General features: G+C 46.1%; 1 protein-coding gene across 2 annotated transcripts in view; it reads right to left on the bottom strand.

The window, feature by feature from the left end:
- The window catches only part of LOC119176263 (protein spinster homolog 3), a 102,711-nt gene that overhangs the window by 24,917 nt on the left and 64,183 nt on the right, over window positions 1–13,611 (bottom strand). For both annotated transcript variants that reach the window (XM_075890642.1, XM_075890641.1), the window contains exons 7-8: window positions 9,605–9,800; window positions 6,238–6,303 (exon numbers count right to left, since the gene is read on the bottom strand). In XM_075890642.1, coding sequence (XP_075746757.1) covers window positions 6,238–6,303; window positions 9,605–9,800 — 262 coding nt within the window. The remainder of the gene's footprint in view (window positions 1–6,237; window positions 6,304–9,604; window positions 9,801–13,611) is intronic.

Here is a 13,611-nt window from a genome sequence, read left to right as displayed (position 1 = left end):
CCCATTAAATTTGACATTTTGTGTTTTTGCTCATTTTCTCAAAAGCTGAATTTCTGACTTCTTGCAAGCTTGCCGAAGCAATATCTCAGCACTGCGGGTAGATAGAGCTATAATTCTTTTTTTAGGACAAAGCCAATGGGGTGGTGTTTGCAATGTAGCAAACAGATTTTTGAAATTTCTTTCGAGCAAATTTTAAATTTGCTTTATTTCTGGGTGACTGGTGGCACTATTTCAAGTGCTCAAGTTCAGTTAGCTGTAAAATCTCTTACAAGCAATTAATAAAAAAACTGCTTGCTATGTTGCAATCACCAGTGTTTCTAGTATCTGACATATGCAGATTATAGTTTTTTGATAAATACTTTTTTTTCTATTGTTACGGAAGAACATGGCGGATTACCTCTAATTATCTTGAGAACTAATTGGCTGATGGAAAAAATAATTGCATATTTCAAATCAGCAGAAAAAAAGCAACAAGACTGGCAAGTTTCGTTAAGTTTGCTTAAAAAGTAAGCGAAATTGTTTCAAGACCCATGTCCCCCCTTAACGATAAAAAGTTTCGGGTAATAGGGAACATTTTTCATAGCTTTCATCGGTTAAATGAAACTAAAACAGCCAAAAGCCATGAACGGCGGAAGTGGCCATGGCAGTCTAGCAACCATGGAACCAGTGTCAAAGCTAGCTTAGCCACGCTAATCCCGCGATTGCACAAGTCCGCGCACGCCAAGAAGCAATCAACGTCTCGTCGTGAACACAAGGAGACAGCCTTGAGGAACCTATAGCTCAAGTTCAAGATGAGGACTTGTGCTCAAGTGGTAACGAGATGGTGTGTGATGCCAAGCCCATTTCAGTGGCTGACAGTGCAGCAAGAGATGCCGTCATCCTGTTTCAGCGCTCCTTTGAACCCGATGGTGGCACAGTTCCTGCCCAGCCTTTCAGCAATGCACTACTACTATGTGAAGTAGGGCTTGACCAAGGCCAAGCAAATTGTTATCACCTCCTTTTTTCCAAGTCAGCACTATTAGCAACACTTTTCTCTCTAATCAACTATAGTAGTATTGTGTACTTCAAAATGTTTCTGTTCAGTGAGCCACAACTGGTGCTTTTGAAATAAAGCCATATTTCATTCATTTTGTGGGCTTTGCTTAAATGAAACTTCTCATAAATGAAACAAATTTTCTTGCCCCTTCGAGTTCCGTTTAAGAAGAATCCACTGTACGCCAAACATGCTGTTCGAGCAAGAGCCTACAACTTTTGGTCAGTCTGCAAGCAGCTGTCCACGCTGCTTGTTGTGTGTCGTGTTGCCCGCGTGCGTGCAACACTTATGTGGCACGGTGTGTCTTCGCATGGGTCCATCGCGTTCGTGATCCTTTGAAGGCGTGCGCGCATTGCAGGATCCATACCGGCACGATTACGGCAGCCACGGTTCGCCAACAAGCACGCAGCTACAACATAACTGACAGGGGTCGATGGCCGAAGTCGCAACAACCGGAAATAGACTGTTTCAAGCAGCGCGTCAGCGATGACGGATGCCACGCGAGATTGGGAGGTGCACAGGAGGGGTGCTCGGCGAGAGGGCAAAATGGCATGGGAGAGGATATCAGCGGAGGGAAGCACAGGATAGAGGGAAAGGTATGCGCGTCACGGTTTCGTTAATCAAATGCATCTAACTCCACTATTACTACACCATATCAAAATTCTTGCGGCTCCGTGTTCGTCGTACACTTGTGCGCAATTTTCCCACCACACCTGGATTTCAACCTCTGGGTGGTTAAAAAGCCCTTTAAGGCAAATTAACTGAAGAGAACTTGATTATACAGTTAAAGCTGGATATAACGAAATTGATGAATTCCCGGGAAAATTCGTTATAAAGAGAATTTCGTTATATGCAGTTTCGGTACAAAAATTCAGAAAATAAACGTGCAAATTAAACGAAAAGGGGACTGAAGGCAGAGCTAACCCAAAACACTTATTTTACAGTAAAAAATGTTTTATTTATGCGATAGCAATTGTATGGACACTCTCGGCGGGTTTTCGCCGTCATTGCGATGCTCCGTAACAACTCCAAATTGATAATATGCTCAGCGCATCGTAACTTTCACGAGCGGATAAAAGCAAGCGAGCACTGCTGAAGGAGAGATCAAATGAGTCAGCCCATCCCTATCGCTTGAAAAATGCATAAGAGAACATCTCCTAGATGTTGGAATTTCCGTCAAATGCTTAAACAGAAAGTAGACCAGTCGTCTTGAACGAGCATGAAAAAACCCGGAGAGGGAGGGAGAATTGCTTGAGTGGCCATAATGATCAAAGTGGACGATTGGGCCAGTTAATACATGATCCAAGTATATATACTACGCGGCAAAAAACACGGACGAAAAACCACAAGAGGCAATAATGAAACTTGGATTTTAAGGGTGGTCACGATCGCTGGCACGCTTGCTATCTCAGAAAGTATCAGTGCAGTTTCAATGCAAAGGGACTGTGTGCAAAGAGCCCTTCACCCTGGAGCAGCCATATTTGCACCAGTGTTTTGTAGGAGTTCCGCCATATCAGATCCAAAAGAGTTGGCTGCCAGCTTTACTTCTTATAACATTACAACTTTTTGCTACCACGTTCATTGCATTGCATTCAACACGCCATCGTGTTGCCAGAACTAATAGGCTAATCGCGAAAGCTACCAACCTGTCAACTCACTGCGCAGCACAAGATGGAAGCCCACGACGAGTCGACCTCTGAAGATCCATCGTCAAAGTGGTTTCTGAGACTTTCCTTCACGGGTAATTTGACATCCCCTTGGTGGTGACGACACAGCTGTTCGAAACTAGGAAAAGTCAAAGTTTCGCCACAACGGCGAAGTAACGAATGCGATAGCAAAATCTTGGACTGTAACGCTGAGAACGACAAGCTGATTTAAACGTGCAGCGCGCTGCTCACGCACAAATGACGCACGAAAACAACATACACAAGACGAGAGCGAACTGACCACGTTTACCGCTCGACACTTAACATGCTGTTTAAACAAAAAGAAGGCACCAAACGTAATCACAGGTACAAGTGAGTGCAAACTAACAAGTGCCCCAGTTGTTACTTCGCTGTGTTTGAAAAATGCACTCTTTTCGCAAACGGCGCCTGTCCAGCAAGCGAAGTGATCGTTGTGCGCCCGGCAACTAAACGCAATCATTCTGGTCAAAGTACAAGGTGCGCGATTCTTCCCGCTGAAGGCGGACAAGCACGCACACACGAGCGTCTCACCCCCCCCCTCCCCCCATCGCGGTACAAAGTACGCATGGGAGATAAGCGCGCATCGAACACCGTGACAAGCTGGGCACCGAGCACTGGCGTTTTTTTTTTTTCTTAAGTTTTCATATATATATATAAATACGTATACATATACGGTGAATGATGGCGGCTGCGGTGATGGCAAAAAACCAGCACAGACTGTCCATATAATTGCTATCGCAATAAAAAGAATTCAAAGCTGATCGATGTCGGGGGTCACACCACGCGTGCAGTTAAACTATGCACATGTCACAGCATCGAAAACGAAGAGTGGACACAGACACAAACACAGGCATCGCGGAAAACTATTCGATAAAGCGCCCTTCATATGCAGCACGGCCCTACATATGTGATGCTAACTAAAAGCGTGGCTCTGCCAACGCGCAAAAGCAGTTTTCTTTTGGTTTGGTGTGAAGGGGGGGGGGGGAGGGCGCACTTGTGCATGCGTCCGCGGCGGCGAGAACAGTGGCAACGCCGGCTCGTGGGATGCAGGCCCACCTGCCCACCTCACGCTTACCCGTGCACAATAACGAGCGCGCGCTCTCGCCTCGTGCGCCGTGCAAGCCGCCACCGCTTGGCGCTTCGTCGGGGCAGCTGCAGAAGATGCCTGCTTGTACGAAAATGCCAAAATGCTGTGCTAAATTTTTAGATTGTCCATAGGGCAAATTCGTTACATTAAGGCTGTCTCCCGCTGTTACTTTGTTACATAGATGACAAAAATACATGTGCTTCTACAGAATAACGGCAGGGAATAAAAAACTTCGTTATATCGAGGAATTCGTTATGCAGTCAAGCCTGCTTATAACGAACCTGAGCATGACGCGGCATCCGTTCACCCTATCCCGAAGTTCGTAGTAAATGAAACACAGCTTTTTTAAAAAGTTGCGCGTGAAAACACAAACTTTTTATGCCCCCAAAAGTCCGTGATGCACGTGTTTCGAATAGAAGAAGCGATAAAGGTGGTCTCAAGCTCATTTAATACGGCAGGGCGCTCGTTCGCCGAGGCCCGTGACAAAATCTGCATGAGGCACTGACTCCAAAGTTTCGTCGTTCTCGCAATCCGGTTCCTTCAAATCGCTCTCGCCATGTACTTCCTTCACAATGCCCTAATCCGTGCACGGTTTGCAGTGTCGGCATCATCATCGGCCGTAATTAAACCATCGCAACAGATGTCCCACCCGCTCTCCCAGATCGAAGTCGACGACATGCTGCCACAAATCGCCGCCGCAGTGGTCCTTCGGAAGCTTCAGGCTCGGCATCGGGCCTGACGTGGACGAAGTCGGCCTCGCGAAAACAGTTTCGCACGCATGTAGCCGTCACCGCCGCCCACGAAATATTCACCATCTCCACAGCTGCATACCGGAACGCCCGAAGCGGCAAGTTGGCTGCCAGGTCGTCAACAGCTATAAGCAAGCGCTCCGCAACGCAGCACCTAACGCACGGATTACGCTCAAGCCAAGCAGTCACACTTTCGACATTTTGTTGAGCGGCAGGAAAGAAAAAGCGTGCTAGTCCTCCCTTCGGCCATCATAACCACACAGGCACATCAAGAGCGAGCAAGACGCATACACGCGACACACATGCCAGAACGCGTGAAACAGCTCTAGACTCGTTTCCCATCAGAAAACGAAACTAATTTGAGCCAGCGTGGCGGGCATCGCGGAGCGGAGGAGACGGGCGAAGGGGCTGTGACCAAGAAAGGAGAGCAGACTTGCGAGAGAAGGGCAAGGAGTTGCTATAAAGAGAGGGAAGGATGCGGCGGGAGGGCAACCTTGAAAACCAAAACACACGGGAAGGAGGCAGGTTGGGTAGCTTGCTTGAAGGGTCTGTGAAACTCGCACGTAGAAAAACTTGGAAAGAGTGCATGACCGCCTGGATCAGTATCGGTGCGCACGGCGGTGTTCGAAGAATTGACGGCCGTGGTTAAAAATCGTTTTGTTGCGCCGGCAGGTTTGCGTGGCCTCACGAACTTCCGATATTTCGCGATTCATTCCACGCAAGTAAACAGCCGTTTTTGCGCTTCCACACACGCGCGAAAGGCATGCTGAGCTGAGTGCGCAGTGAGCGAGAACAAGTCCTAAACACGAAACAAAACGCAAATTATCAATTATCGGTCCGCGGGGCAGAGTACGGGCGTGCACTAGACGCAGGCTATCGGATACAGTCGGTGGCCGACGATGTTGGCAAATGGTCTGGTCACTCCAGGCCGGCGACGTCGACAGTACCAGCGATCAAAACGGGGTAGATGCCCGACCGGTCTTCGAAAGATTGGTGGCAGAGTGAAAACACGGGCCTCGTCTGGCGATGCAGAATGCTCGGAGTAGCGGGGGGGGGGGGGGGGGGGGGACAAAGGGCGGAGGGGTGCGTAACAGAAGTGGTCGGGGAGAGGGCAACTAAAGGGGCGCGGAGGCAGGGTCGGCGTTTAACAATAAGAATGCATGGGCACCTCGCCGATGCCTGAACAATGGTCAAAATTGGTTTCTCGAGAAGTCGGCAGACCGCTGACTCCGTTCGCTGTAGCCGATCAGCGGCGCTCGGAAACGTTCGTTGTAAGTGCGATTTTGTGCCATTAAACCAATGTATATTTTCACGGTCACGCGGATATTGTTTGTTTTAAGCGAAAGTTCGTTTTAAGTGGGGCCGCTATATGTGGGCTCGACTGTATATGGAGGTTCGTTATAAGCAGGTTTAACTCTAGTTTGCAATGTTCCTGTGCCAGCCCGCTGATGGTGACAGCCAACAAGTGCAGAGGGAATAGCGGCAAAGAAAAAAAGGCACATTTACCCAAGCGACAAGATCAAAATTGTAAATGCGGGAGCCCAAGAATGTGTAACAAGTTGCACAACAAGAATAGAGATTAAAGGGTTCTTTCAGGAACAGCTGACAAATTATGTGTGAAAAATCTCTTGCACCATGACTGTACCTGCTTGCCACACTTGTGATACATGTTCCATGACTTACCAGAAGGATGTCAGCCACTATGGACCAATTGAGGCAGATGGCTGTCATGCCAAAGAAGAACAGCACCTGCATTTAAATGGCACAACATTGTCATCAGCGTCCAGCGGCAGTGATGTCACATATGCAAGTGAAGAAACCAGTGCTGCTCCAAAGCAGCTTTGTCAACCCTTCTTTCCCACCAATCTTTACCACACTTTAGAGCACCAATTATTTAAGCTACAACTGTCCCTGACTTATTACATTTTGAAGGCTTACAGTTAAGTTGTCTGTGACAGCTTTCTATTTTGGGAACACTCAATTTGATTATTAGAGCGTCTGATGATAAAATAGATGTTTCGTCGACTGATTTTCATAGTGCTGTTGGCAAATTGAAGCAGATGTAAACTGGAATGTGCGCTACTATACAGTAGAATCTCAATGATACGATTACGGTTGATGCAAATTTCGGGATGATAAGAATTTTAAGATTGTTTTGGATGGATCACATTATATGAAATACACTATGATTCAGTGTTATACGAATGGTTTCCCCAGCCAGCATGGATTATACAAAAGTGCGATTGAACCCTGCATGCCAGTGGCACAACGCGGCTTGTCAGCGGGAGGACGGCCCGTTCACTCTTAACCTCTAAGGGAGTAAATGCGGCAAAACTCCCCGGAATTCGCCTCGCTTCCGTGGCATGCAAAACACGTGTGAACTGCCTGGGCACTATCTATGATTGCATTGATAGCGACTACAGTCCAAGCTGTGACAAGCAGTAGCCCCTTTTCGCCGTGCACCTTCAGAACTGTGTAGACACCATTCAGAATTGTGCACTAGGAAGCCATTTTCACTCAGCAGCATAGGTGGTGCCCCGCATTTTTGTTTGGAAACTGGACTTGGGCCACGTGCATGCCTTCAGAAAATGTTGAACACTATGATTGTACTCTTAAGCTGCAGTCACATGGTGAACTAGAGAAAACTGAGGCTTTTACACTGCTCTTATGCAAAATAAGTACTAGATTTACATATTCAGGAAGCGAATGAAAATGCTTTCATATAACGGGTAGATGCCTGTTTATTATCTTGTTGTTACAGTGTAGACCATTTATAACGTATGCCACGAGAGCTGAAAAATCTGCACTATAAGCAGTGCTGAGTAATAACCAAAGCATGCTTTTTCCGACCTATGCCTATGCGCAAACGGCAACCCAACTTTCCACCTTTCAAATGCAATGATTAAACTTTCCACTTGCAGCCAGATTCAACACAATCACAACGCAATGCAGAAACAAAGTTTTCCAGTCCGGCATCATCGGAAGAAAGCTGTTATTTTGGTTTGGCGGTTGTTGTGAGCAGTGCTTCAAAAATTTTGTCCTCCACAAAGATTAAGTTTTCTCGCTTAAGTTGTTCTTTGCCCAGCATGTTTTCCTTTTCGTGAGGTATTCCAACGCGCTTTTGCATGGGATATCTGGTTCTAACGTTCTGTCGACATCGCCCTTGCCATACAACCCTCAGTCGGTTGCACCCTCCGTACTACCGCGCACCAATGTTACGATCGCGTCGTTTGTGCTCACTTCCTCACAGCCAGAAAGCTCAGACTTTTTGGCATCGACATATTCTTCGAAAGTGTCAGTGGCAGTTATGAACTTGCTGTCAGCGAGGCCGGACCACACGTCGTCAGTATTAAGAGTCTCAACGGTGAGATGTCGTTCAGCTGATTGTTTTCCCGGCCCTCTGTATTGTGTACAAAGCTTGCGCTCTTGAAACATTTGCTTCTGATATTGGCCTTAACCTGCCGCCATAAAGCGACCACCATGTCAATTACACCCCTCAAATTCACCTTAAGAGGCTGCTGCTGCTGAAGGCTCAGCAAAACTCTCTCGCATATGCACCTTTTTCAAAGTGCCTTTACAGTTGCAATGACACCCTGTTCAAGAGGTTGACATTTTGCTGTCCTCTTTGCAAGCAAAAATTACAGGTTGACTGCAGTCAGCATTGGCTTGATGTTGTGGGCCATGCAGTTGTCGAGGATGAGCGTGACTTGTTGCTTTATCGAAGTTGCGAATCTGGCTGGCAAAGAAATCCTGCGTCATCCAAGCCTTCTTATTAGATATGTTGGTCATTGGCAGGCACCCTCGCTTTTTAAAGCAATATGACTTTGCCAATTTACCAATGACAAACAGGTGGCGCATGTCACTTCCATCTATATTTGCACAAAGCAATACAGTTATGTGCTCTTTGAGGCCTTGCGGCAAGACCAGGCTCCACCTTTCAGTGCAACCACGTGGTTGGGTGGAAGATTATAAAATAAACCACCTTCATCAGTATTATATATCTCTCTGTCTGTATAGGTGGACAGCACATTCCTTAAGTTTAAATGAAGCTAGAATTTGATAGACTTGTCCTCGACATCACCGCTCTCTTTGCACACCACTTTGCAGCTGACGCCATGACAATCTTTGAAGTGCTGGACCCACCCATTTAGTGGGTTGAAGTCGCCACAGCATAAATAAAATCTGAGAAATTTAGCCTTTTGTTGGAGCATGGGGCCACTTACTAGGATGCTCTGAGCCCCAACTTCCCGAAACCATCTTAAAAGTGCTGCGTCTATGTCTTCGTATTTCGACATACATACATACATATAGGCTTCCGTGGCAGGGAAGACGAATCTTGCTGAAGTTGCTGTCACAGTTTGTCTTTGTTCTTGAAGATGGTCAACACGGTCATGTCGGAAACACTGCATTTAGCTGCCACTGATGCCTTCTTCAGACCATGCTCGATGTCTTGTATAATGCACTCTTTGGTCTCCAGCGATAAGGCACGGAATTTTTTTCACACCGCTTGAAGACGCCACCAACGCCATGGCAAGCAACAGGAGCTCAACAATACACGTGCTCCAGACCTTGGAAAGGGGCCCATAGACTTAACGTACCAAGTGTCAGAGATTTCCACTAAGGCAATGTCACCAAAATACGAAAAATATACTTTGAAACCTATGACGTTATGTGCCGAGATGTCGGCACGAAGGAAACTTTGACGTTGACTTCCTCCTCTATGATAACCTTTGATGGTAAAATTAAAGACATTAGAGTTGTTAGACTACAAATTATCAATCAATGTCGCCTCTTTGCTTCACTTTAGTGCAACAACACGCAGTGCAGGCTATCACCGTGTTGATTCATCTTCTAGAGACACGACAGTTAAATTTCATTCAACATGTGCAATAAGGAGTAAATTAAATACATATTTTGCTGCAACGCTCCCTAGGCGATTCCCTACAACTATTAGTGACTAAAAAAGAACATTTGCAATGGAGCCTAGTGAGGGGTCTTTTGTAAGCAGTCCAGGAGGGTGGACAGAGAGCGGGAGATGTGAGCGGCTTACCCACGTGACGGTCGGCATACGGTGTGCGATAGTGGCGCCGACGAACAGCAGGGGCACGCTGATGAGCATGCCTCCACCGCAGATGAAGGCATCAGCCCGCACCGACCACTTGCGGAAGTGGGCGGACAAGGCACTGCCCGTGGCCACACCCACTATGCCCGCCAGGGTGGTGATGATGCCAAAGATGCGATTCACCCTGTAAGAAGTGGGCACATGCATTGTGAACAACTTGAGAGCATTCAGCAGTACTGCAAAAGCACACAGATCAGCTAGCCACATGGTGTCAAGCAAGCAAGCGTACCTGCAGTGTATTCAAGTGCTGAACTTTTCGTGTCGCTTACAGTTACACCTACCATTTTTCCTTCCTATTGATCGCTACGTCATTCAGCAGAGCGCTTCATGGAACAAACAGATGTTAAAGACATCATAGTCATAATGAAGAAGAAGAAATTGACAAGGCACGTAGCGTGTAGGCAGGATAACTGCTGATCATTAAGAGTAACTGACTGGATTCCAGGCGAGGGCCAAGAGGAGACAGTAAGTTAGGTAAGCAGGTGAGATTAAGAAGTTTGCACATACAACATGGCAGCAGCAAGTACGAGATTGGGTTGACTGGAGGAACATGGGAGAGACCTTCGTCCTAAAATGGGTGTAATCACGCTAATGATGACGATGAGGTGCTAAACTTACCAAAGAGGTCGTGACTTAACTCACACATCTGTTGGCAAGTGGATCTCAGCATCTGCAACTAACTGTCAATAGTCTCTTCCTGCTAACTTCTCCCAATCATTTTCATCCCTTGCAATTCCAGACCATCTACATTCTCTTACACCTTTTTCTAACAATATTATTTAGAACTAACTGACAAAGATGAAATTATAAGTATAGGGGATGCTATTAGAAGTAATAGTAATGTAAATGTGAAGAAAGAAAAGTCTACGAAAAGATAACTCGCCCCCAACAGGATCCAAACGTGCGATCTTCAAATAATGTGTCCAATGCTCTAGCACTGAGCTATGGTGGCCATCATCCCCTCATCCACAATATAGAATATGTGAATGCATTTAGACGTAGGAGCGTCGGTCAGTGTCGCCTGTTGTCACTGCAGCGAGCACTCCCTTTTTGCCTGTTGGAGTCATGTAGGCGTCATATTGTGCCTAACAAAGAAAATGAGCCCTTAAACTTACACTACTTTCTTCTAACATTTTGATGATAGATTTCCTATTAAGCAACCAGATAACTGAAGCATCTGATAAGGGCCCCGAACAGTGTGACCGCCTACGAATGCAAGCCCGGTGCGATAAATGACCTTTGTTTCATACTGTGAGGAAGACCTTGCTTATTTCTCTACCTCCTCACTATAATAATGTAGATTATAGCCTTTACAGTCATATTAAAACACCAACAAACTTCATGAAATACCTTCGCCTTCACTAGTCTTCCTAGTAAACATCAAGTGCCCAGATGCTACTGAGCTAACAACCAAATAATCGTCATAAACTAAGTCGCAAAAAAAATATGCAACTTTTGCAAAGATGCCCAAGAGAAAGAGAAATTTCATTATTTTTTTTCCATTCTAGAAAACGTCTTTATAACAAAAAAAATGTCACTTAAGCACAAAAGGGAGCTGGAAAAATTACTTTCATTATTTTGTACACGCAACACATACGCAACTTTGAGCGAAAGTACATAGCCGATTTTTAGCATTGTCACTATACTAGTCTCCACTTTGTTGATTGCATCTTTACCAGTGATCGATTAACACTAATTGTTCAGTGCCCCGACAGAAGCCTGACTTCTACACTCAACTACCCAAAGTAATCGATGAACATGCTGTAAGAGAATGTGTAAAGCTACATTTGCTAAAAAAAAATGCGAATAAGCACAAAAAGCGCAACAAGCAACGAGAAAATTCTACAAGCGACTTGGCGAAAAAAAGAAGCTCAAATCCACAGGCAACTCTGGTCAATATAGATTCTACATATAACCGAGATGAATTATGTGGTAAAGCACTTGGACACATGCTCTAAGCTAACCTAAGAACTCCATTCTATCAAAGGGACGAACTACCAGCCAGAACATGCTGCAGAACATCAGTGCAAGCTAGAAGACTGTGAATTATAGCGACAGAACTTGGTATTGTTTCCACAATTCGAATACCAATTTATACTGTTAAGTTCTCTTTCAAATGCACAAAAACCAGCATGTGTTGTTACCTGATGGAGAAGCCTTGACACTGTGCAAATGAGTCATTCAGATTGTTGTACCGAGTCTGCAGTTGTTTAGAAACAACGCCACTCAGGCTTGAAATTACAGCTTGTATACTACAGTCTAACATGGATATATTGAACCCACACATATATAGAACTTTCGGGTATATCAAACTCTCAAGTTATCCCCTTGAAATTCCTTTGTAAAAGTATAGAAATTCGCACATTTATATTGAACGGTATTTCTGCCCACCTTTGAATATATCCAACCCTGAGCGAGCTGGAACGTGCGCTTCGGCACCCACCGCGCCCTGCGATCTTTGTGGTAGCGCGGCTCCGCATGCGAGTTAAAAGTGCGCTTTGGTACTTGCAGCGCATGGCGACCTCGGAGTGGCCCCGCACATCCCTCCAAACATGAAATGCTTGAAAAAAGTTCACGGCGAGAGGGCTCGGACTGAACGGTCTTCAACTTATAAAACGGCTTTTTTCCCTTTTTTTTCTTTTTTTCTTCTCTCTCTCATGCTTTCTCTGCATACCCGTTGGCTCGGAAAGCAGAAACGAAGGAGCCGACAATCTCCTCTTCTCACCATTTCTTTTATTTTTGGTTGCTGTTCTGCGAGCTTGCACCTTTTGCTGTTGCTCTCGCCGGCATTTGCCGGTAACCATAGCCTTGCGAGAGCTTTGTTGGCGCTTGGCGGAGTCCGTTTTCATTGTCCCGTCATCTACATACCACTGCATGTGTAGCATTCTGCTTTTGCATGCGTGTTGTGCAAAGCCACTGCCGACTCCTCGTGTAGCTAAGGCCTGCGCCAAGAAGCACAAGACCTTTGAATTTGCGACGAAGTTGAAGGCTAATATGCGTGTTGAGACGGGCGTGAAATATTCGACCGTCACGAACGACTGCGGGATACCACGGCGCACTTCGAGTACATTGTTGAAGAATAAGGCAGATAACCAGGCAAAGGTGGCGGAGCAACAAACGTCGGGAGCCTGTCGCGTGACGACGAAACTTGCCAAAACCGGTGAAGACAGCGATGACGACGCGTTTCACGAGTTGTCGTTTCTCTGTTCCCCACGAAGTGTCTGCAGACGATTTGGTGGAAGCGGACTGCAATGTTCAGGCCATTGCGAGCCTCGCTGATGAGAACAAATTAGCTGCGGTCAAAGAGACCCGGGATGCCCAGGCCGGCAGCTCGAGTGATGAGAAGGATCGTGTGGACGAGATGCTGGCAACACGCGCGTACTCACTGCTGAAGTGGCGGCAGCGTTCGGCATCTATTCGCCATTGTATTGGCGACATGGACGGAACCAGGCTGTCACAACTGGACAGCCTTCATTAGATCGAGACTAGCGTCTTCAACTTTATTTCGAAAAATGAAGGAGCAGACCAAGATAAGCGATTTTTTTTTTCACTGAAATAAAACATTCTGTTGCGGCGTGTGTGGGGCATTAGTTGTCATTCTTGAATGCGCCTAATGAAAGTGATGGTCTGCTACAGGTAAGCTCTCAGGGCCTGTATTTTTTACATTGAATTTTCGATATATCGACCTAATTCACGATTCCCTTCGAGTTCAATATATTCGTGTTCGACTGTATTAGGTATCTTTCCAAATATTAGGCATTCTATATGCTTAATATAAGGTAAGAAAAGTTGGCAATATGAAGTGGTGCTGCTTTCCCAGCAATAACGAGACCACATCAAGCTGGTACATGCCTGTGGCATGCGTGCATGTGATGCAAACTGCACCGAATGAACATGAACCGATAACACACTCGCCTACCAATATTTGCAGCATG

Source organism: Rhipicephalus microplus, chromosome 3 (genome assembly GCF_043290135.1).
Source record: "Rhipicephalus microplus isolate Deutch F79 chromosome 3, USDA_Rmic, whole genome shotgun sequence".
Lineage (NCBI taxonomy): Eukaryota > Metazoa > Arthropoda > Arachnida > Ixodida > Ixodidae > Rhipicephalus > Rhipicephalus microplus.
Note: the sequence above shows the minus strand (reverse complement) of the source record. Positions and strands in the feature narration are given on the sequence as shown.